This window comes from Neodiprion virginianus, chromosome 5 (assembly GCF_021901495.1).
Source record: "Neodiprion virginianus isolate iyNeoVirg1 chromosome 5, iyNeoVirg1.1, whole genome shotgun sequence".
NCBI lineage: Eukaryota > Metazoa > Arthropoda > Insecta > Hymenoptera > Diprionidae > Neodiprion > Neodiprion virginianus.
This window is the reverse complement of record NC_060881.1, coordinates 28,030,337-28,055,489: the sequence shown is the minus strand read 5'-3', so window position 1 is coordinate 28,055,489 and position 25,153 is coordinate 28,030,337. Positions and strand designations below refer to the sequence as shown.

Sequence of the window (25,153 nt, the reverse complement as noted above, 5' to 3'; positions counted from 1 at the left end):
AATAGCGACAAGGATGCAGGGGACGGCAAGCAACCGACACCCCGCCCTAGGAGCGAGGAGACCGGGAGGAGAATAATTATTATCGAGTTGGATCGAACGACTCCTTGGAATGCTGGAATCTCTTGCCGAGATAGATATAGAGATGGAGGGGTAGAGAGAAAGAGAGAGATGGAGGTATATGTATAGATAGATAGATAGATAGATAGAAGAAGAAGAGAGAGAGATGAATGCGTAGAACGGCGGAGTACGTAAAGTTAATATATTGGACGTGTCGGTGGGAGTGGGGTGGGAAAAAGTGTTGTCTGTTTTTTATAATCTATTTTTTATGCGAGAAATAAACAACTTACTCCTTTGCGTTCGAATGAGTTTTCGTCATATTTTTTGCTTATCCTCGAATTGTATCATAGGTAGGTGTAACGTATTAACTTATCAAGTATCTAACTACACTCGTTTCGTTATACGCGGCTCGTTGCTTTATAACACAACGTATATACGTGTACTTTGCATCTGTAATACCCGAGTCTTTTGCAAACAGAGTGAAAAATAACGACAGAGATATGAATTCGTGCGTATGTATGCAATAATGTAGTATGGTAGCGGTATAGAATTTATATACGAATCCCTGATATGCACACATACGTACCGTCTGTTTCTTCAATTCGTATTTTACCCGATCCAATAGTTTGCCAGAGGTAAGAAAAAAAATAAGACAACATTAAAACCAAATCAAAAGAACGTACGTGTAATGATGAATGTCAAAGAAAAAAGCAACGAAAATTCTTGGAATTTTACTCGTAGCTCATATACGAATTTCGGTATCTGTAAGATTTATAAGGAGTAAAAGGTATTTTTTTTTAATTTGTCAAGATGGAAAAATCAGGAACAGTTAGTTTGGAAAGCACATTATGATTTCATTTAGTTTCGTTTCTTTTTGGCTCATTTGAAATTTGGATCTCTATAATCTGAAATTGATCGATTAAAATTAATTAAATTCACAACTCGGGTTGTACTACGAATTATAATTGATGACTAAAAAGATCCGAAGTCTTTTAAATAATTAACTACGTTATTGTGAATAACTAATCAACAACATCAAGTGTAATAGTCAGCAATTGTTTTACTGATGATGGTCTACGGATCTCGGAGTAATTAATTTACTTGATTGATGTACGTTTCCTTCACTTACTTGCCTCACGTAAATAGGACAGCAAAGAATGTAAAGAATGATGAAAAAAATTACAGTAATATTAGGTAAAAGTACAAACTTGCGAACGGAAAACGAAATCTTCTGCGAAAAAAAATTATGGATCCAGATCGCATAACGGTTGATTAAATGAAAATATGCACATTACCGTACAGTGGCGTACATACGTCGTAATCTCAAGAGTACAGAGGCTGTCGTAATTGTTGTTCTCATTTCTACATAATTACATGGCTCGATCGAATAGTACGAGGAGAAGATGAGCAGATATGTATTATTAGCATCGCAAATTCCAGCATTGATATCAGTGAGAACGAATCGTCTCTCGATATATCTTCTATGATAGCACTTGTGATATTAAAAAAGAAATACAAGTATAATGCGGTAATAACGCGCGAAAGAATTTAGCAATCGCAGGATACGTTCATTTGCAATTGAATAAAAAAACATTCATATCCATGTTTACATACACACATTTACTTTTGTAATCGATACTTTAAATGACACCTGATTTGCTAAAGAAGTAAGAGAATTTCCTTTTCCCCCTCTACTTCTAAGGCGTATTATCGTGGGAATGAAAAAAATAATACTTATTGTAGGGTTCGCGATTTAGTGTTGGGCTTATCGTGACGTTTTATAATTTTATTCCCAAGCGGTCACGTTAATAAATCAAATACCACCAAATCTACTGTATAATACAAATATAATTCAATGAAAATCGGATATTACGGTCGGTAAAAATTTGAGTAAGAGAATTTGTAAAACAGTTTGGTATAAAAAAAAAAAATTAAACAGCTTATAGCAATTAACGTATATCGTAGAAATATTTCGCAGCCACCGTGAGCGATGTATGAATTCACACGCTCCTCTCTAAATTATAAAAGAAAGCGGCCGACCGGCCTAGTGCAGCTCTAGAATATGCGCGGTAAAGGTCGCGGTGCGTATTTCATTTACACTAGGTCATTCAGGATATACAACAGTCTACATAACTAATTAGTGATAGATATGAGTAGGTATGATACAGATATGTTTACCTCTTCGTCTAACAACATAATCGTCCGTGTAAGTTATACGTGCGCCGACGTATTGCTACAACTTGTGCCAGTATAGCCAAAGGATTCATAAACTCGAACGAGAAATCCACTGTATCCTTAATTATGAATATGGTAATTTATTGTCAACAAATTCACATGTGAAATTTCTAGAGATAATATCTCGTGAAAGACAATGATATCATTCTTTATCTAAATTTAGCTCGAGCTATTTAGATTTAGCAGTAAATTATGAGTAATTATTACATGTTTCTTATTCCCGTTGATTCATTGGTACACCCTACATCACGATATATACTATAATGATATTCAGCATAATGGGTAGAACTTTTATAAATGATAGAGCATAGGTTACATGTGTGGGTTTAGTAGTAGTAATTTTCGCTTAACATAATTTGAATTAATTAAAAGTATTACCAGTCATTGTTACAAAGAGTAAGTTAGTGAACTCGACCTACTCAAAGTCAACTACTATCAATCACCCATTGTAATCTACTATTGCAAAATGGTAACAAACAGTACCGTTATAAACTAGTATTAAAGTATCACATCCAATAGGTAACTGGATTAAAATATTATTACGATTAAATTAGCGAAAAATTTAGAGAATCAAGGAACATGTAAGCATTGATCAACGTAATGCAATGTCTTGAGTACATCTTGATATGCTGAACTCTAATGGTTATTCTTTACCTTTAAAACATGTTCAGCGAAAATTTGCTCTTATTTCCACGAGATGCTGTCGATGTCTCATTGTTACTTATGTTGACGAAAGGCGAAGGTGCTGATTGAAAAATAGAAAGGAATAAGTCTTTGCTATTTAGAATATTCGAATTACTGCATTTGTCTGTAACCGAATACCTGCATGTTTTTCGCCTGTGAGAAATGCAGGTCTAGATGGCTGAGGGGTCTGATGTGGATTTTTCCCTTCTTGATGCCAGTTCTCACCCTCATTTAGACTCGGCTGCGGTGACAGCATCAAACGAAATCGCTCCATTGTATCCGCAGATTGCTGCGAATCCTGATCACAGCTGAGAATCGAACGATCTACAAAATGTAACAAAGGTATGGTAAACTAATTAAATAGGTTAAACTAGTTTGACTTGGTAAAACCTCATAAGAAATTGCACATTTTTCTTTTGCTAGTTAGAATGTTGGACTCACCTGCTCGGAAATAGGTTGAACTAGAGAGACTCGGATATTGCTTTAGTCTCCAGCTACATTCGGATATCGATCCGATATTTGACAAGGCTGGCGATGGTGGAGGCTGTTGTTTCGATTTTGAATACCCCGTCATCTTCGGGGGGACGTTGAACTTGACAGATGCAATGCTGGTTACCTTTGGCCGCTTCGCGTCAGGTTCTTCGTGTGTACAATAATCGACGACACCCAAGTTGAGCCTAGTCAGAATTTTATGATTGTGAAAAATGTATGTGAAACGAGGGTTCAGAATATTATAGAAGAATATATCTCATATTCAGGGAAATAAATGTTTAAGAATTTTCCGAAAAATTCTATGTACAGTAAGTTTGTGAGTGATATCTTTTTGCATCCATTACAATAATTATGAGCAATAAACTATACCTGCAAAAATTATTACAAGGAATATTTATGTTAAAGAAATTTAGATGGCGTTCCACAATTTGTCACTAAACGTGAAAATAGTATAAGGTATTTTCACCATTGCCCCATGCTATTTCCTTCTTCCACTGCCTCGTGTTCGTTCAAATTTTGTTGCCTAATCTGATTTGGCTGAATATTTCCCTCGTTTAGTGCCTCTGTCCGCTCGCATATGTTCTTATCGACTGCATCTTTGGAAGAAGGTTCTGTCAATGGGTTCATTACCTCCGGATCAACCGCCGCAGCCTGACCATTTTCGTCATCTGCAATACAATGCAATTATGCAGGAAAAAAAAAATAATAACATTGATTAAGACTTTGAAGATTTGAACATAGTGTGTCGATTCCATAAGGATATTCTGCAAGACATAATAAAGTATATATTCATACAAGTTCTCTTTGGGGTATGTCACTGAAATGCAACTAAACACAGAGTATTAATTATTACTCGTAATATTTATGCGTACCAGGAATTATTTGTTCATTAGACTCTGCAAAGCAAGCAGTATCCATATTTTGACTACTACTCTGATGAGGATCGGGTGACTGTCCGTCTTCAGCTACTTCAGCATTCGTTACATGGGTTAGTTGCAGCTGTGCAGCTGGTTCAGTTAGGGCATCGATCATTGCACTGGTGATGGAAATGCTGTCTATAAAGGTGGGAAAAAAAAATTCAAGTAAAGGAAAGTCATGAAGAATATTGTTGAAGTTGCCACAAATTTTAGCACTGGATAGTCGTATTAAAAATGTCTAGCTCCTCTATTGGAGCTTTCATATTTTAATACTGCTCGATCAAACATCTCTATAAGATATTGGTATGAGACAATTCAATGCATTTACCTGATTTATCGCTCCACCAGTCAGGAAAAGTTGGTGGGACGCTTTTGGGAGGAATTGTAATACGCTCGAATTGTGATGCAGTGTAATTATAATCTCTTTTTGTAATTTTGCCAGCCGCCAATTGTTCTTGTGCCATTTTCAACTTCTCCTTTTCCTCATCCTCCAACCTTTTTATCTGTGAAAGAAATGAGTCAACTGTGAAATGATACATTGATAATTTGATGGAGTAAACGATTTTTATCAATAATTCCTCTTAAAGTTTTCGAGATTCTTGAATGTTAATATCTACAAAATTCAAAATATTCCACAAAAAGATACTGGTAGAAGTGGTGAAGCTCTTACAACTTTAGGTACCTGAATCGCAAATGATAGCAGCATAAGTAATTTGTATGATTATACTTGCTAATTCTGAAGAAAAAAAGAAAGATCACTGCTCTTATAGTTAGACGGTGAGAATCTTAAATCAAAGGTACAATTCCGTTCGTATTCTTTGAATACTGTTTGCTCTTTATTATGACTGTACAAGATGATGAAAAAGGAGCTGTTTACCATTGCTTCCTGCTGCTTTAATTTTTCTTGCAGCTCTTTTTGAGTATTCAAGGCAGAACGTATTTTCATTTTCCCGGATTCAGCCTCCTTATATATGTTAGCGCATTCCACTACGAGACAATTCCTCTGTTTCATGTGTATCGATTCGCGTGTCGCAATAATTTTTTTCAGTTCCATCAGCTTATTCTTCTTGACCATCAGCTCAATCTTAGATTTTTTTAAATTAACTTCTTCTTGCCTCATCAATTTGACCATTGGCCGCTTTTCATACTGTGCCTGGATAGAAACACGATTAATCTTAATATCTGGTTACAAACTAAAATAATCAATATATGTATTGGATTGATAACAGAAAATTTTTCACATATTTTTAATTGTGTTTATAGATAAATGCAATTAATGGTCTGTGATAATTTTTTTCATATTGATAGCAGTTCTCTGTTCATTTCGGCAATAAAAAAGAATGGGTTCTCAGTAACTAAAAACAGTTGTTGGAACGGAATTATCCGAATGGAATTATATTTACCTTGTAAATTTCCCACTTAGCATCAGCTTTGTCCAGGACTTCCTGGTGCTCATTACGAAGTCTGATATTCTCTTTCTCGTACGCCTCCAAGTCTGCCTTCAACTTTGATGCGTAGAGAGATAATTCTATGTTGGATTGATCCAGGCTGTTGAAAACAAAAATGAAGGAGCGATTGAGCTATTTACGTATTTATTTGAAAATATAGAAAATGTTTTTTTGTTTTGAAAGCAGCAGATGTAAACATAGCACCACCTGCATACTTAAAGTCAACATTTACTCTTTCTGGGTATTTTTCAGTTCTTCGACTCTTTTTTTCCGACCTCGTATTTCTTGCATCGTAGTCTTCAATTTAGTGGCCTTGCTTTCCAATTCTTGTTTCAAAGTTGCATTCCTAGTTTTGTACTCTGTCCAATAAACGATATATTTTTAAAAGGATAATTATTGTTGAGTTCGGTATTATTATACTCAATACGAATGTAACACAAATACTGTATAGCAAAGAAATACATTAATTTGATAAAAATTGATGGGCTAATTCTTAAGTGAAGTACCTTCAATAAAAACGAAATGCAGTTATTATTCATGCGGAAAATATGTAGAATCACCCGACTTACGTTCAATGGTATTTTCGAGACGGGCTATATTGTGGTGCAGACTAGTTTCCAGAGTTCTTACAAACTCTGGAGTTATGGACGACGCTCCGCTCAAGCCTCCAGTATTTTCACTGGCCATTTTCACTTCTGTTTGATTAAAATCAAAATTTTCACACGATGTAATTGCAAAGCACTGTGTTTCAACGGTTTCAACCGTCGTTGATCGTGGTTTGGGATTGGAAATTTGAACTAGGATTTGAATCTGGGATTGTAATTCGATTCATGACTATGTTCGGACAATCAATCGAGATCTCGAACACGGTCGATTTTATTATTTGATTTTGAAGTAACCCGTGACCAATACTCCTTTTACCTACCATTTCTCCTAAAAAATGCCGATGTCAGAAGTCCTCCGTAATACTGAAAAAGGACGATCAACGTCCGAATTTCGTCGTCTCGAAACCGACGTTGCAAGTCAAATAGATGAACTAAAATTCTGAGATAATTAGAGCCTTCGGTATAAAAATGAAGTTTTCTCTACCAACGAATTTTGTGATTTCGAACGTCTTTTACACTATTTTTAGCTTTGTCATGTCTGTAATATAGTCCTGATGATTTTGCAATATTTACTATTATTGACCTTAAAGCGAAGAAAATAAATTTTTCGAAGGTTCTGTCAAAAATTATAACGCATCGAGGCAGCTCATTTATTAATTATATATTTTGCCGATTTTGCTTCGAGGAATCTAGGAGAGCTCAGACGCGTATTTCATACAGCAATTTTACGAAGTTATGTGCCAAGTATGTTACGATATGGGAATTGGGAGACAGAAAAACAGAATATGGGAAGGCAAGAAGTGTAAAAATTAAGGTAAAAACCTTTGATAAATTCACGTCCGAACATTAAAGGTTGGAATTGGACCAACGTGTATGCGTATAATCGATGTATCGAATACCGGCCGGTGTGAAACTTTTTCAGAAGACATATATTGTTGTAGGTGTTGTGTACCTGTCACATTTGGAATAATGAATTCGTAGTTGTGACAATTCGATAAAAAACTGGTCCGGCCCAGGATGGGTTTTTTAGAGGACACGTGTGTGATCCTTGGGACGCAGGTAAGTTGTCAACATACGATCAGCGTCTATTTTTTTCACATTCGTTTCACCTATCCTAACCTAAAAATTTCCACGTACGCACTCAAGTCTGTTCGTTTGCATGCACGCAGAGTTACTTTGCGATTATTGGAGCCTGCGTGTGTAAAGCATTAAATTTCCTTGAGCGATTTTTCTTGTAATCAGTAACTTTGTAATTTTAAATGTTGTATTTAATCAAAGCTGGCAAGGCTATCGCAGAAGACGAAATCAACAGCTGGTTTCATGATAGATCCTGTCATATTACTTTGTTCGAAATAATTAATTTATCGCATACCTGAATGCAGAATTTCACTGCACTTTTCAGTAATTACTCTCATCATCAATTTTTTTCTGGTACGAATAATATCGGCTTCGACTGCTTAGATATTTAATAATATTCTACTCCAATGGTTGACGTGCTCAGTATTATAAATAACAGCAAACATGACGTAAGAAGAAACGAAAAAGGGTTTTGTATAAAATTGACGATGTAATTCATTTCTGAAACTTGTATCATTTAATGAACTGCGTAACTAAAACTTTAATGAGTCTATCACATTTGGTTCCAGATACTCTTCTTCCTAGGAGGATGGGTATTCTTTGTAAAGAAATTATTTCGGGATTACGAAGTTCACCACAGATTGGTGCAGCTTATTTTTTCCACAACATTTTCGTTATCTTGTACAATGTTTGAACTCATCATATTTGAGATTATCGATGTGCTGGATTTCAGGTATGTCAACAGTGTAAAAAAACCTTATATCTAGATCGAATGAATCTCTGCATAGTTTGACGGTTTGAAAAAAATAAGACAGAGTTTGAAAGTATCCTTCCAAAAAACTTTCAGCTATCTGATTACATTTTTTCAAAACTCAATGCTAGATTTTTTCATCTATCCATTCTTTTCTCTTCACCTCTTACATACCTTTTCATCTATCAAGATAGTCACTCGCAGATTATAAAATTACTGTATAAAATTAGAAAGGCTAAATCAAGTTCAAACATTTGAATAACAATTACACGCTAATGTTATTCTCTTATAATGCAGAATGTGCTCTACTCTGATTTATCATCCAACTCATATATCTCGAACTCCTTTTTCAGCTCAAGGTATTTCCATTGGAACACTGGCCTGTACATGCTTTTGTTCATGGTGATAGTGTTGATACCGTTTTACATAGCCTACTTTATTATCAGTAACATCAGATTTGGTAAGGAGAAAGTTGAAACTTTCAGCAATGTTAAAAATCAATTGCTATGACGGCTACCTTTGGAAAATATTTTTTGTCTAAATCATTTTCACATTTCAGTTAGGCTGAATTTAATCAGGCCACTAACGGTGCTGGTGTACCTCTTTTACCTGTACCTGTTTTGGAAAGTCGGAGATCCCTTTCCTATCCTTAGTCCCAAAAAGGGTCTACTGTCCATAGAACAAGGTGTCAGTCGGATCGGAGTTATTGGTGTTACGGTGATGGCACTTTTGTCGGGGTTTGGAGCGGTCAACTACCCATATTCATCAATGGCTTATTTTATGCGGCCTGTTTCCTACACAGATGTACAATCAGTAGAGAGGAGGCTACTTCAGACGATGGACATGATAGTGGCTAAGAAAAAGAGAATTGCCTTAGCTAAAAAAGGGGAAGTCGCTGGTCAGCCTGAGGTCAGATCCCGCCTCTGGGGAATGCTGGCTCCTTTGGGAGGAAGTAAAGGAAGTCAGGAAAGTGCGTGTCACTACACTCACCGTTCTTTCGTCCACTAAAGATGTAGAAATTGATTATTATCCAAGATTCGAGACTATTAAAGTTGAATTATTCACGTTTATCAGACGACGAATTTGCTTCCAGACATAAAACAACTTCAGCAAGAAGTTGCGGCACTGGAAGAATTGTCTCGACAATTATTCCTAGAAGCTCATGACATCCAAAACGCCAGAGAACGACTCGAGTGGGCTGCTACGTGGCAGGGGAAGTACTTCAATTTTCTCGGTTACTTTTTCTCCCTCTATTGCAGCTGGAAGATTTTCATTGTAAGAATAAATCAATATAGAGGATAACTAGAAATACTTTGTGCTTACTTCATTCAAAGTTCTGTTATTTTCGAAGTTTTGACTCAAAATATGTGATATATTGTGATGTATTGTGTTTCGAAATCGTTGAACATCTGTTAACGTTCTTCTTTTTAACTGACGTGAGAAACGTTCTTTTCAGTCTACAATTAATATTGTCTTCGACCGGGTAGGCAAAAAGGATCCCGTTACACGAGGAATGGAAATTGCTGTACATTGGATCGGATTTGACATTGATGTGACTTTCTGGTCGCAGCACATTTCCTTCTATCTAGTTGGGTGCATAGTCGTAACGTCCATCAGAGGGCTTCTACTGACACTTACAAAGGTAATCACAGCGTTCACATTTCACAAACAAAATGAATAATGCTTTTCATAACAGTAAGTAATACGAGACAACAAATGAAAAGAAGAAGACTTCAGATGGCTATTCGGACCTATTTATTTAGTAATGTGTTTATGTTTTTCAGTTTTTCTACGCGATATCAAGCAGCAAATCATCTAACATAATCGTTCTCATATTAGCTCAAATAATGGTGAGTTTTGTTCGAATATAATAGAGCCTGTAAGTTTAATCAGCTTACTTTGTCTATACGACAATAGTATCAAATTCGTATTCAATAATCTTAGTGTACATGCCTTTTCAGGGGATGTATTTCGTTTCATCCGTTCTTCTCATGCGAATGAACATGCCTGCCGAATATCGTGTGATTATAACGCAAGTTCTTGGTGATCTGCAGTTTAACTTTTATCACAGATGGTTCGATGTGATATTCCTTGTGTCCGCGCTATCTTCTATTGTATTTTTATATCTGGCTCACAAGCAGGCTCCTACGGAGCGTGCGTAAAGCACAAATAAATTATTTTTTAACATATCCAAACGATTCACACTTAACTATTATATATGTTGAATTCTTTTCTGAAACTTTCAGAAACGCTTTGGCAAAACGCGAATAAATAACGGAACTTGATATTGATACAGTGGGAAAAACAAACTTGTTTAATCGATCATAAAGGTGTGTTAAACCAGAAAACTGTAAACCACGACCCAACTATATAGTGTAGTAATAGTGAAGTAACGTTACGATCACGTGATATGAATGTAGTGGAAGTTACACTCGGACTTCTGAGAGGCAAGGTTTTCCAAATTTGAAGAATATCCTGCATCAACTTATTTAACAATAAATTGAAAAAAATACTTTTGTTAAGAGCTGCTGAATTCAAACGCTTCATTTGTCAATGTTAGTAATAAGTGTTCCGGTGCTTGGTTTTCTCTATCAGAAGCTTTATTGAAGGATGTAATCAAAACCTACCATGAACATGCATCAGAGAAGTTCTGTTGGCTTAAACCAACTGCTGCACGTGAATTTTCGGGGTGGGGGGGGGCTGAGAAACATATGTTCCACTACAAGTTGAGAAGAACTACATATTTACTTTTTTTCTTAATTGTTCAACACATTCAATGTGGCGAACGAAAATATAACATAGAGATTTGCGCCTAAGGATGCTGATTATTCGTTCATCTGAAAGGTTACTTTCCTTGTGAAGGCCAAAAAGTATTCCTAAAATTAAATCGAGCTGATCTTTTCAAATTTAATGCTGTTGGTAACATGTCGAGTCAATTTTGAGTACCCTATGGGATATATATCGCAGATATATACACAGAGAGTCACGAAGCACCATAAGGGTGAAATTTCAAATAGTGGGGTTGCAACAGCTGTGACATCAAGAAACTGTACCAAATTTCCCGTGTAGGGATCATTATAAATTGCAAGATCATAATAGTCCAAAAAATGCAAACGTATCGAAACGTATTTTTCAGTGATATATTGTGTATATATTTACAGTATATGTCAGTGTGTACAGATATCAGTAATCTTAAGAATAAAAGCTAAATATTGTTTCTGTGGCTTATTTCACGAACGTAAGTCGACGGGCATGCGGCAGTATCTGCGTAAAAAAAAATGTGTTAGATACTCAACCTTCAGATGCTCGAGAATAAATTTAATTTGTAAATATTCAGTTACGAATCAATATTCTTTTCATTTTCAACGATCTTAAAAGGTTTGATAATTCATAAAACTGATAAAAATTTCAAGTAATTAAGGGTTTATCCTACTGTGAAATTATCAAAATAAAATGATTTATGTTTTCTCTTTAAACGTCAAGAGTAAAATTAACGCTAAGATTTGTAAATTATATTATTTACTAAAAAAAAAATTTGATCATTTTTCTTGAAACTACGTTTATCCAAATGGCGCACACGATATTTCGAGCTGTAATCAATGAAGCAACTTGAAATTCGATACGCATATTCAAAGGAATACTACTTTTCGATTGACGGACTATTTTATCGTTTTCTTTATTTGTTTAATAGTTATTAATGAAAATACATCTTCTTGAGCCGAAACGGTCGAAAAAAAATTCAAGGATTCAGTATTCAATTCCGTTTGTTTTTGTTTACTCGGAAATCAAAAGCAAATGGAACACCAACGAAACACTGGTCAATTCAAAACATGGTCACGTGACATAGGTTTCGTGGGATGTTTGCCAATGACAAAAACAGACCAAAGTTGATCGAAAATTCGAATTTCTTATGTACATACATCATTGAAGTACATCCATCCAGTTTTACCTAGGAAAAGCACAACACATCGCACAACTCATGTAGAAGACAGAAGATGCATGAAACTTTCCTTACCTGTTCGATCTGCAATAATATTTTTCTGCCAGTGTGAAATAACAATTTACGAAAATGAGTACCAGGTATGTAGTTAGTCCAGACGTCTGACCATATTATCAGTCAGTGCTGGAATATTAAGGAACGTAATTTTTGTGTTTTTGTATTGAAAGTGACCTGGTATTTTGCTGAGGTTGTTGAACGGTATTATAGAAAATTGAATTTGATGCTAACCGAAGTTACGGAGTTTAGATTCAGCCACTTTATCGCTATCCTGATGAAATTACTTTATGCTTCATTTGTGCAAACGACTTGAACTATACCCTTATGAGTATTGTTAAATTCAACAATACTTCGGCATTTACCTCATCAGTATTTTTTTTTACGAATTACACAATGTGTAATTGATTATTATAATTGAATTATTATGTTTTACAGTGATCCGAACATCTTCAACATACTTTATTTTCCGGATGAAATTCTTGTGATTATTATTCTTTGCTTAGAGTCCAGAGAACGTGTGGCGTTGGGTTGCACTTGCACGAGATTTGATAATCTTGTATTCGGCGACAGGGAATTGCTGAGGTGAGTCTGTTATGTTGTGTCTTTGTAGAAATTGCTCAGCCACGGTTATACCCTGTATATTCACAACGAAAACGTGATTTCAGGAAAATTCAATATGTTACTGCATTTGGTGATTGAGGAACAAATTAGGATCAAAATATTTTCATATATTTCTATATTTTCAGAAATTTGGATTTTTCAAAAAATGGACGGCTAACAACCATTCAAGATATCCAGCTATATTTTAACAATGATAACTGCTGTGAATATATACTTAAAGTGAATATAATGAACGTACTTTGCATTGCGCCAGGAGAAATGTTGAACAACACGATTGGCAAAGCAATAAACCTTGTCGATGTTAATGTATATGGAATTAAGTTTAACGACGTTCGGGAGTTGAAGTCTTTTCTGGAATTGCTGATACATATCAAAAGGCTGACTATTGATTGGCCAGATGAGGATGAACGTTATGTCGTTTGCCGTGATCTTTTGCAAGAACCGTTCAAACGGCTTCATTATTTGTCTGCAAGAGTGAGTGCTTACTCCAGGAATTTTCTTCCTATGGTACAACTTTCTGATGAGCTCAAGGAGTTGCGTATGGTGACAAGGATGCCTTATAACCGAACACCAGAGAGCACACCGTTAGTTTTGGAATTAGAGAAACCAAAAAACCTTCAGATCGTTCAAGTTCGTGGGTGGCATACGCTTCAATGGTTTAAAAAACGCATTATTAATATGCTCCCGAATCGATATGTGTGGACAGATTTTCAACTGGTTGATATTACCAGGCAGCCAGGCTTTTATCTTGGTATGTTGTTACGATAGCTATATCTTATTTCTATGGTTATGGAACCAAAATTTTGCAGTTTCATTCCAACCGAAAGTACAGATAACTTTATATTGGTCTTTAATTAAAAATTAAGATATTGTGTGACTAAAATCATAAGCGCGTGTAAGTCAAAAAAGAGAGTTTTACAACAAAAGGGCATACATCAATGTGATCATATTATATCAAATCGCGTGAAAGTTAATGGCCTATGCACTCTTTTGATTTAAGTCAAATGCAATCGTAATTAAAGAATGGTTCTCCTCTTTGATTACGGATAAATGCCACAGTTGGAAAACGGCTCATACGCTTTTTTGATTTTAGTTAGGTATGCCATACACTCTTATGGTTTTACGATATATTATTGTACGAAGAGGAGTATACATTGGACAGGGAAATGGAGCATAGTTCTTCTATCATATATTTATGAAATATCGTTGTTGAATCTAAACTTGAGAATAACATGTAATTTTAGAAAGAAGTGTCAAACTTTGTCCGCAATTACTGAGAAGTAATGTGACTGAGACTGTTCCATATCTTAATCATATCTATCCAGTTGGTTGGTTTCTGCTGGCGGAAACATTATTGCTAGAAGTAATGAAAGTCCATTATGAAGATGTACCAGATAATTTCTGTTGTTTGCGAAAATGTCAAATACGTCAATTTGCATACATAGATGAAGAGCCATGTCTATTGGAGATTGAAGAGGCAAAGGTAAAATTATATATCGTGAATTTCTCTTGAGATAGGCCCTTCCCAAACAACGTGTTTACCATCTGTGCGAATACGTGCACAACTTTTAGCTGAGCTGAACATAGAGGACAAATACTTTCAAGGAAAAGTTGTACATGTGTTGGTGTAGGCAGTGACCCTCGCTGACTTTTATAGGACCTGTTTCAAAAGATATTCATGGCATCTGATAATGATCACAGTTTTTATATTTAAACAGAAGTAAAAAATTATTTAGAAATTCAATCCAATAGAAATATTTATTCCAATCATGTTTCAGCGGCTGCTAAAGGATTCTAAGTATCAGATATCCTTTTTACACTTCAAGCATAGCATAGAACCGGACTGTGATGTGCATTTACTGGCATCGGCATTCCCAAATCTCACAACACTTGTTTTATCTCATATAGTAAAACAAAAGGGTAAAATGGGATTCCATAAGTTTTTTGTTATTTTTTCAAAGCAATCACGAAGAGTGTAGTAATTAAATTTATGAATCAGAGTCAATCATGAGAAAAATTTGAGTGCTGAAAATATTTTTCCCAAGTAAGTAAAACTTATTATATTGGGTGATATACAGTAGGTACTCAGAGAAGGAACTACTTGAGAAGCCATCTTATTAAGCGAGGTGGTGCCGCATTTGGAAAATCCAATCAACCTATTAAAGTTAAAGAGTCTTCTTTCGAAGTTCTAATACGTAACACACCACATGTTAGAGATCTGACGATTTACTCCAAGAACAAGTAAGAAACAATTCATCTTGGATACTTTCAGTGTGTTTGATAAAAATGCTTGAGCAAACTGTGTACAAATAAGATTAAGTTTATAGTCGAGAGCTAAACAAATGAAAATAATTTATTTTCTGTCAGCTGTGACGTTTTCAGCCAGTGGGACTTAGATGCTCTGGTCCTTATTTCACGTTGGAAAAAACTCACGACCTTACGTTTGGGCTGCATACCTATTCAAAATGGAAAGTTTTTGGTTGAAATTGGAAAATGCTGTCCACACTTGGAGAATGTAGTAATTAATAATCTGGGATTTACTAATCCCTGTAACTACACAAGAGACTTACTGGAAATGTTAACCCATTGTCGTAATTTAAAAGATTTTTCAATCGACCAGTGCGCAATAACTGAAGTCTCTGAACTGCTTACTTGCCTTAGCTTCAACTTACAGCTCGAAAGTGTTCGTGTGCGGAATCATGATGGACGACCGTGTCCTGAGAATTTGATGGAGTCAATGGAACATTTGATTCAAACCTGCACGAAGTTGACTACATTTGCGTTTATCAATCTGTTGATCTCCAAAGTCGATTCTGACAATATGGTTATTGGGTTACGCAGGTAAAAATAATAGAGTCGTTTTGTATTTTTTGTTCTGCAGATTCCATTACTTTGTATCGTTTACATTCTTGATTGCGTTTTAAAAATGTCATATTCTTTGTATATTCTTTCGGAATTTCTCAGAGCTTGAATATATATATTTGTTTCTTGCAGAATAAAAAGCGAATTGAATCGTCGAGGATTTCAATATGAAGTTGGTAATCCAAACTTTTTGAATCTTGAGTCTAAAGGAAACCCCAAAGATTTTATTGACGAAGATGAACCACCTGGGTTCTTTCTTCCTAAGTTGGAATTGCGGATTTCTCATGGACCGTGAAGAATGCCAATGTGGGAATCACTAAATTGTATTCTTTTTTTGTTCTTTACTTTGTATCATTCACGTATTGCTGTGCATACATGCCTGTTATCATATTGTACCTAACGGTTACCCGCCGATATATTCTCCACGTATAAGAAATTGTAAACATTGTAAAAAAAAAACTACTTTTCTAACTCTTGTAAACAAATGTATATTTCACAATTATTGTTTTTTTTTATGTACCTATCACATTTAATACAGTTATTCCAAGTATTAGACACGTAATTTATCGTAAAATTAATTAAGATTTGTTCATTTTTGTCTGCGAAATCGTTCCAATTCCGAACTTCGGGGCTGTCCATTTCAAATTTCGCGTCGTGATACTAGAATTCAAGTCAATTTCGAACATCGCTGCAATCGCTGCCGTAAAGCTGCAGCCATTTTGTTGTCGAAACATGGCCGCCAACAAGCGTATCTCTAAACAAGAGCGATACTATTTTCACAACAATTTAGCGATTTTGTTGAAGGCTGTCGAGGGACAGAAAACGACCGTAGATTTTCGAAATGAAGCCTGTATCACTGGGTTCGTTGATCAAGTCGACGGGTTAGTGTGAAACGAAATATCGAACTCATTCACGAGAGGGTAGAGAGCAACAAGTGTCACCTCATTTTTGATTTATGTTATTGCAGCTACATGAACATTGTGATGAAAGAATGCACTTTCGTTGATCCGAGGGGTGACTCTTTCAACTACGATATCTTCTTCGTACATGCTCGCAATATACGCTACGTCCATATCCCGCCGCAGGTGAGTGTAATGCAAATACTTGAAAACCATCTGCAATTATTTAACCGCAACGGAAGTCATCAAATACACTTTACACGTGAGGTTTGATAGTTCTGAACGTTGTTATTATTATTAATAGGATTCTTTCAATGCGAATGTTGAGCAAAATCTTCTGATTCAGACTCCCGTGTTAACGACGAGTGCGATTATAGAGGATCCATACGTTCTGTAATTTTTAATTTCCCGCTTAGGGCTACGACCAATCGATGCTGCGTGGCGACGTCGTATCGTATCTCGAGTTGTATTATTTATGGTTAATATGTAACGTCGGCACGACTGTTACATGACTGTGTCGCACAGAGCGCGTCGGTGACATTATGTCACTGATACGCGTAGAGGCCAGTGTCAGAGGTGTGTTTATACGCATGTGTGTCGTACATGTCGTACATGCTCGAGAGAAGGAAAACAAGAGAAAAGATCTTGTCAGCTGTCCAAAGGTGCGAAACGCGTTGATAGCTCGGCGATACCGCGACCCTGCAAAAAACTACCTATTAATAACCTCGCGTTCTCAAGTTCTCGCACTCTGATGTATGCAGCCTTGAGCCACTTTAGGATTCGCGCAATCCGCCGGTCATTTTATTCGCAGCAGTTGAGTTTCACGGATGCTGAATATTCCTTCGTGAAAACCATTCTGCGGCAATGACATCGAGTGCGAAAAACTGCCTCTTTATCGCGAGTGAATTCAACCGAATAATCGAGGTTAACCGCGTCATCGTCAATCCGTGTAGCAGACGATACAGCCAGCTGTCAAATTCATGGAGCAGCTGGAGAGGGGGAAACTCATTGCCGCCGCTTTCGCCGATGAGTTCCCGTCCAACCACGCCACGTAGTTCTGCCCTCGCCGTTCCGGTTGGAATTTTATTCCCTCGCTTGTCAACGCTAATAACAACTGCGCCGACAGCAACAACAACAACAAGAAAAACGAGGATAAATGCAGGCTGTCACGCTCCGATTGCCAACGTAAATGCAAAGAGACTTCATTCAACAAAAGCGTCAAAAATAATGGGAGTCTTCAGATTTTCCGACTACGATTGCGTCGGCTTCGACCTGGACAACACCCTCCTTCGCTACAATGTCACCAATATGGTTACCCTTGAGTACGAGTGCTTGTCAAAATTTCTCGTCGAAAAACGTGGCTACGATCCAAAGTATCTGTACAAACCGCTCGCTCTCCAAGATTACGACTTCATGCAGAAGGGCCTGGTCCTCGACTTTGCCAGGGGAAATGTGCTCCGCTTTTCACCCACTGGAACCATTCTACGCGCAAGTCACGGGACAAAAATACTCTCCGAAGAAGAGCTAGACGTTGTATACCCCGATCGGCGGTGGAATGTCACCGATGCTTTTACCTCCGACCTCCTTGTCACCTGGAATGGCCCGCTGTCGGAACAGATGCGAACGCTTTTGGACTACTTTGACATGCCAGCTTCCCTTGTATTCGCCAAGACCATCGACACAATAGATGAAAATAACGGCGGAAATAGTCCTCCCGGCGAATATACTGTGTGGCCCGACGTCCTTGACGGATTGATCGACATGTTCGATCGAGAAAATTTTGCCAAGGATGACGGAAGATATTTTCCTTCCCTGAAGGGAAACCCGGATAAATATCTTCATAGATCCAGTCCGAAACTTATTTCGTGGCTAAAGGTTTGCCTTCAATTTTCTCTAATTTACTGATAACGAACTGTTTTGAGAAAATTTTTATCTTACGAGTCTCATAAGTCATTTTTGAAATGATAACTAACATAGGATGTAAATAACAACTTGACGGAAAATATGTTTTAACCAAAGACATTATATTGAAATTAGAAAGCTTCTGGAATTCCGTACCATATTTAAAAATGAGTCATAATAGAAAGCATAGGCACACGAGTGATTCATCGAAATACCAAATTATGATTAACTTTCTTATCACCACTAAGTCCTACTCAAGCGTATAGTTTTTGTCATAGGTAAAAAATTGATGGTTCCAAATCTTCATCGGATTAATTAGTTTAGGTTTACAGAAATCCAAAATTATTTTAAAGATACTTCTCATCTTGTGGAGTGTCTTGGCTCATTGCATTTGTCCCACTTTATTATTGAACATTTTTTCCATTTAGGATCTCAAGCAGACCAGAGTGACGTATCTTATTACTGGCTCGAATGCTGACTTTGCCGAATTTACTGCCTCTTATGCTCTGGGAAAGGACTGGAATTCATTATTCGATATTGTAGTCTGTTACGCTAAGAAGCCGGGCTTCTTCACTGGTTCTCGTCCGTTCCTCAAGCTGGATGGTTACTTGGAAGGCGAAATTGCGACCGCATCCGAATTGAAGAGGGGGAGTATATATAGTCAAGGAAACTGGAAGGATCTGAAAGAATTTTTCGTCAGCCTAACGGGAAAGACTTCACCTTCTTGTCTCTACGTCGGAGACAACCTGATACAAGATATCTACACACCGAAATGTCACGCGCTTTGCGATACGGTTGCAGTTGTTGAGGAACAGCTTGCAGAAGGGATGCAGGATCACAGTTTGTCTCATTCTGACGAACAGATTTTAAACTCTAAAGTTTGGGGATCGTACTTTCGCATAGAGAGCAAGAACAAGGTTTCACCTTCGCTCTGGAGTCATGTGATAAATAATTACTCTAAGATATGTGTACCATCGGTTGAATTTATCGTTAATAATTCTCTAGACACTCCAATGAAGAGCTTCGGTCTTGAAGTGGACAGAAAACTAAGCGGGTATTATCCTGGAAAGCCAAAGAGCGTTGTTACGCTTTGATGAGCTTGACGTTATAAGCAATCTGTGACAGCTTATATTTTTACGGAGATTGTGTTGTTTTTTTCTTCTTTTTAAAGCTTTTATTCAATTTACACAAACAATAATAAATATTCGAATTTACACTAAAATATGGCCCGGAAACAATTGTTGCTGGTTAAAAAAAATATCACTGCCAGACTGATGAACAGCATTAAAGAATCAAGATTTTAAAACTGTGACAACTGATGCTCAATGAATTGGAATTATTTGAAATTTTTCTTTTCTAATAAAACAACCTAAAAAACATTAATAATAATAATTATGAAGAAACACTGCGCATAATTTTAACAACAGCTTACATATAAATTACATGAGACCTACAACTTACGTACTAATGTATAGAAATAAATGAATAAAAATAAGTCAGTTTAAGCAAGTTGAAGATCGTGGTTGTGTAATGCAACACTTGTACATAAATAAAATATTTATTTATATAGTGACGAGTATTTGCCTTTGATGCATTGTTGATCGAAACAATAAAAAATTATATTTTCGTTTTAAAAATCTATGCACAACCCTTCCTGATCCTTGTTTCATACAATATAATCAAATTTGGCATGGAAACATTGAGATTAGCACATACACTGCAAATTCTTATTGGACAGATAATTGAAAAGTTATTCGAAATTAATTTTAAAGATACGGATAATCCCTGCTATCGAGGAGCAGCTGAGAAAGCTGCGGGCAAGACCGACAGAAGTGCAAAGCACCAACCGAACATGGAAAGTCAAGAGAGCACAGCAGAAACAACGGGAGGATCTATTAGCTGCGCAAGAAATTTTGCAAAATGATGGTGTACCAAAAGAATCAGGACAAAATTAAATGCCGCAATTGTGACATTAATCGATCAATTTCTAAAGATTACCAATAATAACAATGATAGTTATTTTGCTCCTGCTGGTCGAGATTGCACGACAGATGTACAGCTTGAGATTGGTTTAGGGATTTTATGAGCAGCACAGGGAATAAAGTTTTGACGATTTTATTATAAATGCATGGCAAATACATATTTTTACTAACTGAAGACTTAGATTTTTCTTTTGTTACCTTGTTTTTGATGTGACGAAAATTCTATTATTTGTATAACACACTGAAAACATGTAAAATATTCTACCATTTTAATACAACTTTCAGTATAGTATGAATATAATACAATATAATTCTCAGAATTAAATGCGTATTGTATATTCAAGAGTAAACAAATCTCAACTAACTTCATAAAAAAACAACATTAAATACTGAAATGGAAATACCTGTCATTAGTTTCTACTATGAGAAGGGTAAACTTAACATGGAAAGAAATAAAACTTTCAAAATATACTGAAATTAACTATCTTGTCATTTTGGACGATTGAGAAAAAAAAAAAAATATTATAACATCTAATATTGTTACTAGCTATCCCTTTTTCTGCCCGAAAATGTGTAGGGCGATGAAATATACGAAAAATATTCTCAGATTGCATATTATTATATGCGTCTCATGCTGTAGAAATGTAAATAAAAATATTCATGAAATAGTAAACATCGTGTAAAAAAAAAACCTGGACTAAAAGTATAAATTTCCAACATATTACGAATATGATACTTTTTCGAAGCACAATCATACGATGAAATTATGTCTACGAATAAACAATATGATAATTTTTTCTTATTTAGAATAATTGATTAAATTTTGTACGACTATATATATGGTATATATCCCATAATTAGGATATTTATTTCCAACTTTCTAGTTAAGGTAAGTGAATTTTGCACAGTGATAGTAGTACTGTGACATATTTGATTTAGGATATCAGTAGTTTTAATGATATTGAAGATTATAATCGTTCTACAGCAATGGCAATACCCATTCCACCACCTATGCACAGAGAGGCAACCCCCTTTTGGCATTCAGAGTGTTCCAGCGCGTGTAGCAAAGTAACTAGAATTCGTGCTCCTGCAACAATTCATATAGGTGAGTTAAAGTAGTTGAAAAAAACTGTGACCACTTTTACAAAAATAAGAAAATACAAAATGTTATAATAGCAAAGCATCACATTAGGGTATATAAAATTACATAATTAAACTATTTGCATACCAGAAGCGCCAATCGGATGGCCAAGTGCGATAGCTCCCCCATTCATATTTATTTTTACTCTACTCAGTCCAAGTGTCCTGACACAGGCGAGGGCCTGAGCAGCAAAGGCCTCGTTCACTTCAAACACATCTACGTCTTCTGAAGACCACTTGGCTTTTTCCAACTGTAAAAAATACAAAACTTCATCACTTACTCGGTAATATTCTGACCTTCTTCCGATCAATAAAATTTGCGAAGCATTTGACAAAAAAGAAAAACTAATGATACTCTTCAATGATCTCAGAAAGCGAACATGAAATACAAACCACCAGCTCGATAGCCGAAATAGGTCCACTTCCCATCAGGGTTGGCTCTACTCCAGTTTGGGCAACTGCTACTATTCTGGCCAGTGCCTGGAGTCCTTTGTTCTCAGCTGCTTTTGCTGACATTAAAACTACCGCCGCTGCGCCATCGTTTATTCCACAAGCATTCCCAGGTGTCACCGTACCGTTTTCCTGGGAAGCATGGAAAGTTCGTCAATGAATGAAGGTGTAGTTGAGAAAAAGGAGTTACACGAATAGAAGATTGACTTCGAGAGTTGAATGAGCAATTCTATCTATGATTCACAACCGTCGTTTGCGTGTTTTGATACCTTGAGGAAAACTGGATTCAATTTTGTAAGATCCTTTGCAGTCAGTCCAGCTCTGGGACATTCGTCTTTAGAAACAACAACTGACTCTTTTTTTGTAGGTACTGTAACGGACACAATTTCAGCATCAAAACGTTTACATTCTACCGCAGCCTCCGTTTTCTGATGTGATTTCGCTGCATACTCATCCTGTTCCTGTCTGGTGACTTTATACTTCTTTGCCATATTCTCAGCTGGTGGAAAGATAAACAATTTTTTAGTGTTTACATTACCAAGTGTTTTCACACATACAGAACGTATGTTTATATTTTATAATCAAGCACATCAGAGAATATTATCTGGCAAATCAAGGGTACAGCAGAAAAATTCTTTCCAGCTCTCAAGCAACTTTTCTGATATCTCTTAAAGCACCTGTGACTCCCATGTGAATGTTGCTAAACGCATCAGTCAGCCCGTCGTGTATCATAGTATCTATCATTTCAGTGTTTCCCATTTTCACAGCATTCCTCAAGTTAATTGCGTGTGGAGTTTGACTCATGGATTCCTGTCCGCCTGCTACTACAACTTCATTTTCACCAGCTTTGATGGAGAGATATCCATTTGTCACAGCTCTGAAGATGAAAAAAGATAGAAATGAAAAAAGCACGCAGTATCCAGTAAATCTTTTTTGCTATTTTTAGCAAAGTTTTTGGAGTCACAAAATTTGTAGTTGCTGTTCAAAGGAGAGCAGCGTTACAGATTCTATTTTACTTCTTCATAATCTGTCTATTTGTCACATTACTATTCAAACACTTTTGTTGTGACTGAAATGAACTTCAGGTCAACTGAACTTACTTAAGTCCAGAGCCACACAGCATATTGACTACATATGCGGGCACTGATACAGGCAGGCCTGCCTTTATTGCTGCTTGCCTCGCTGGATTCTGACCCTGTGCTGCTGTTAATGCCTGCAAAAAAAATCGTGTATACATAAGTAAATAAATAAATATAAGCTGAAATTCAAGGGTGTTTCAAGTAATTCCAAACAATGATTAACATTTCATGTCTTTAATAAACCACACTTTTTGCATTTTATAACGTTAAAACTTAGTTTGAAAAGTAAGACACAATGAAAAAAAATGCTACTTACAATCTATTTGTTCTTCATGTGGAAATTTATAGTGATGTTGATTATTAATTATATTATATAATTTATTAGTAGATACATATATACACATATACCTGTCCCATTATTACTTCAGAAACATCATCTGGTTGCAAATTAGCTCTTTTCAAGCTCTCCTTGATTACAATGCTTCCCAAATCCGATGCTTTTAATGTAGACAAAGATCCACCAAACGCTCCTTTGAATTTATAAACATATTTATAAGACTAGAGATAAATGATTAACATATATGGACATTCACATAATCTAATGCCACATTGATGAGTTTTTGATTAATCAAGTGCCTTTTACTCGGCAAGCCTACCTCTATTGCTTGACATACATATTCAAATACTGATGTTGAATTTATTCAATTTTTTTTTTATAAATTACATTATTTTAAATGTAAATTTAAAAAAAAAATGATAAATCGTCTTCGTACATTATTTTAGCTTCGTTAAAAAAAAAGTATGGGAACATCCGGAGCTGAATAGAATGCTAAATGTAACAAATAAAAATTATATATACTTCTTGAGTTTCAAAATTTGCAGCTCGAATTTCTGGAATTAGGTATTTTTTTAAATTCATTATCTCTGCAATTGAACAATATTATATGTCATATAACGAAGTAAATATAATTTGTTTGCATATAAAAAACGTATTGTCATTTCCTAGTTTTCGCGCTATGTGCTCACTGTTGCGTTATTTCTCTATCATCGACCCATTGTTATCAGCTCTTACTGGACAGAGTATATGTACATTGTTAAAATTGTACTTATACACGACGAGTAAATTAAGTGAAAAATGGCAGAATATAAGTCATGTTTAAGTCATATAGCAATGGCGCTGACTTGCAGTATATACTTCAGCCAACGGGGTCGGTGTGACGTGAAGTTAGAAACGCGTTTTGAAACTTAGAAGTCGTATTAGGATGAGTAGGGTATTAACGGGATCTGAAATTAGGTCCAATATAGAAGATGTGACATGGAATTCGTGTGTGCGCATAGCGTTAGCGCGAGATGTTTAATTCACGCGTACAAAAGGATGTAACATCGTTTGGTTAAAAAAAAACCGAAAATTGACATTGAAATTTATTCAAATACTGAATTTAAACCCGGCCGTTGATGATTAACCGTGAATTGTAAATTATTACCTATCGGCGTTCTCACTGCTGAGACGATCACAACTTCCCGTTCGCTCATGATGAGGCCTCAGTTCGATTGTATAAACAAAAAATGGAATTTGCGATGCTGGAATCCTCCGTAAAACGCGGTTCAAACTCGCGGACTGAAACTGCTACAAACTTTCCGTTCGACGGTCTACCAACGTCGATGGCGGCTTGGGGTAAAGTAAGTGAAAGTAAGTCCGTGGGGTAAAGTATTCTGGAATTCAACAGCCGGCAACAACAGCCAGCGCTAGGTCGATACTGAAATATAGTAATACTGGAACGCTGGCCAGAAAGAGTGCCGCCGAGAAAGATAGAAAATTGGGAGGATTCTGTCTTTCTCAGATACTCATTATTGATTGGGTACGAAGGAGATAGAGCTGGGATGGCTCCATCTTTCTTTTACCAATGGGAAGTACATTTCTATCTTTGTTCAACCTTTGCGTGGGGATATACGTG

At 36.2% G+C, this 25,153-nt stretch overlaps 6 protein-coding genes across 6 annotated transcripts; 4 read left to right on the top strand and 2 right to left on the bottom strand.

Annotated features, from left to right (window-relative positions):
• Window positions 1-2,900: 2,900 nt before the first annotated feature.
• Window positions 2,901-7,821, bottom strand: LOC124305021 (uncharacterized). The gene is made up of 11 exons (XM_046763967.1): window positions 7,811-7,821; window positions 6,403-6,528; window positions 6,066-6,192; window positions 5,789-5,933; window positions 5,263-5,538; window positions 4,714-4,888; window positions 4,341-4,523; window positions 3,935-4,136; window positions 3,418-3,653; window positions 3,115-3,300; window positions 2,901-3,037 (listed from the first exon to the last, which is right to left on the bottom strand). Exons 2-11 carry the CDS (start codon window positions 6,518-6,520, stop codon window positions 2,949-2,951), a joined length of 1,737 nt encoding a protein of 578 aa, XP_046619923.1. The 5' UTR covers window positions 6,521-6,528; window positions 7,811-7,821; the 3' UTR covers window positions 2,901-2,948.
• On the top strand, window positions 3,618-10,788 carry LOC124305023 (Golgi pH regulator A). Its single transcript, XM_046763969.1, has 10 exons — window positions 3,618-3,682; window positions 7,124-7,252; window positions 7,380-7,497; window positions 8,085-8,248; window positions 8,620-8,726; window positions 8,826-9,236; window positions 9,360-9,541; window positions 9,723-9,908; window positions 10,051-10,116; window positions 10,228-10,788. Exons 3-10 carry the CDS (start codon window positions 7,456-7,458, stop codon window positions 10,426-10,428), a joined length of 1,359 nt encoding a protein of 452 aa, XP_046619925.1. The 5' UTR covers window positions 3,618-3,682; window positions 7,124-7,252; window positions 7,380-7,455; the 3' UTR covers window positions 10,429-10,788.
• A 1,379-nt stretch (window positions 10,789-12,167) lies between these two features.
• LOC124305017 (uncharacterized) lies at window positions 12,168-16,245 on the top strand. Its single transcript, XM_046763959.1, has 8 exons — window positions 12,168-12,346; window positions 12,699-12,845; window positions 13,010-13,635; window positions 14,129-14,367; window positions 14,663-14,804; window positions 14,963-15,125; window positions 15,252-15,725; window positions 15,879-16,245. Exons 1-8 carry the CDS (start codon window positions 12,336-12,338, stop codon window positions 16,039-16,041), a joined length of 1,965 nt encoding a protein of 654 aa, XP_046619915.1. The 5' UTR covers window positions 12,168-12,335; the 3' UTR covers window positions 16,042-16,245.
• Window positions 16,246-16,478: 233 nt separating this feature from the next.
• Window positions 16,479-21,035, top strand: LOC124305027 (U7 snRNA-associated Sm-like protein LSm10). Its single transcript, XM_046763974.1, has 3 exons — window positions 16,479-16,627; window positions 16,714-16,831; window positions 20,320-21,035. The coding sequence occupies exons 1-3, from the start codon at window positions 16,479-16,481 to the stop codon at window positions 20,500-20,502; spliced, it is 450 nt and encodes a 149-aa protein (XP_046619930.1). The 3' UTR covers window positions 20,503-21,035.
• On the top strand, window positions 17,132-20,120 carry LOC124305022 (5'-nucleotidase domain-containing protein 1). The gene is made up of 2 exons (XM_046763968.1): window positions 17,132-18,520; window positions 18,976-20,120. The coding sequence occupies exons 1-2, from the start codon at window positions 17,510-17,512 to the stop codon at window positions 19,639-19,641; spliced, it is 1,677 nt and encodes a 558-aa protein (XP_046619924.1). The 5' UTR covers window positions 17,132-17,509; the 3' UTR covers window positions 19,642-20,120.
• LOC124305024 (acetyl-CoA acetyltransferase, cytosolic) lies at window positions 20,647-24,957 on the bottom strand. The gene is made up of 8 exons (XM_046763970.1): window positions 24,683-24,957; window positions 23,607-23,728; window positions 23,220-23,332; window positions 22,797-22,996; window positions 22,389-22,618; window positions 22,063-22,251; window positions 21,758-21,920; window positions 20,647-21,616 (listed from the first exon to the last, which is right to left on the bottom strand). Exons 1-8 carry the CDS (start codon window positions 24,729-24,731, stop codon window positions 21,498-21,500), a joined length of 1,185 nt encoding a protein of 394 aa, XP_046619926.1. The 5' UTR covers window positions 24,732-24,957; the 3' UTR covers window positions 20,647-21,497.
• Window positions 24,958-25,153: the final 196 nt, after the last annotated feature.

Coding starts and splice junctions, on each gene's coding strand:
- LOC124305017 (XM_046763959.1), top strand. Junction 12,846..13,009: donor GGCGACAGGGAATTGCTGAG/GTGAGTCTGTTA, acceptor CTATATTTTCAG/AAATTTGGATTTTTCAAAAA. Junction 13,636..14,128: donor GCAGCCAGGCTTTTATCTTG/GTATGTTGTTAC, acceptor ATGTAATTTTAG/AAAGAAGTGTCAAACTTTGT.
- LOC124305023 (XM_046763969.1), top strand. CDS start 7,456: ATGGGTTTTTTAGAGGACACGTGTGTGATCCTTGGGACGCAG. Junction 7,498..8,084: donor GTGTGATCCTTGGGACGCAG/GTAAGTTGTCAA, acceptor ATTTGGTTCCAG/ATACTCTTCTTCCTAGGAGG. Junction 8,249..8,619: donor ATCGATGTGCTGGATTTCAG/GTATGTCAACAG, acceptor CTCCTTTTTCAG/CTCAAGGTATTTCCATTGGA.
- LOC124305021 (XM_046763967.1), bottom strand. CDS start 6,520: ATGGCCAGTGAAAATACTGGAGGCTTGAGCGGAGCGTCGTCCATAACT. Junction 4,524..4,713: donor CTGGTGGAGCGATAAATCAG/GTAAATGCATTG, acceptor CCACCTTTATAG/ACAGCATTTCCATCACCAGT. Junction 4,137..4,340: donor TAATGAACAAATAATTCCTG/GTACGCATAAAT, acceptor ATTGTATTGCAG/ATGACGAAAATGGTCAGGCT.
- LOC124305027 (XM_046763974.1), top strand. CDS start 16,479: ATGGCCGCCAACAAGCGTATCTCTAAACAAGAGCGATACTATTTTCAC. Junction 16,628..16,713: donor TTCGTTGATCAAGTCGACGG/GTTAGTGTGAAA, acceptor ATGTTATTGCAG/CTACATGAACATTGTGATGA. Junction 16,832..20,319: donor ACGTCCATATCCCGCCGCAG/GTGAGTGTAATG, acceptor TTAATTTTAAAG/ATACGGATAATCCCTGCTAT.
- LOC124305024 (XM_046763970.1), bottom strand. CDS start 24,731: ATGAGCGAACGGGAAGTTGTGATCGTCTCAGCAGTGAGAACGCCGATA. Junction 22,997..23,219: donor CTGTGTGGCTCTGGACTTAA/GTAAGTTCAGTT, acceptor TTTCATCTTCAG/AGCTGTGACAAATGGATATC. Junction 21,921..22,062: donor TTTCGGCTATCGAGCTGGTG/GTTTGTATTTCA, acceptor TATTTTTTACAG/TTGGAAAAAGCCAAGTGGTC.
- LOC124305022 (XM_046763968.1), top strand. CDS start 17,510: ATGACATCGAGTGCGAAAAACTGCCTCTTTATCGCGAGTGAATTCAAC. Junction 18,521..18,975: donor AACTTATTTCGTGGCTAAAG/GTTTGCCTTCAA, acceptor TTTTCCATTTAG/GATCTCAAGCAGACCAGAGT.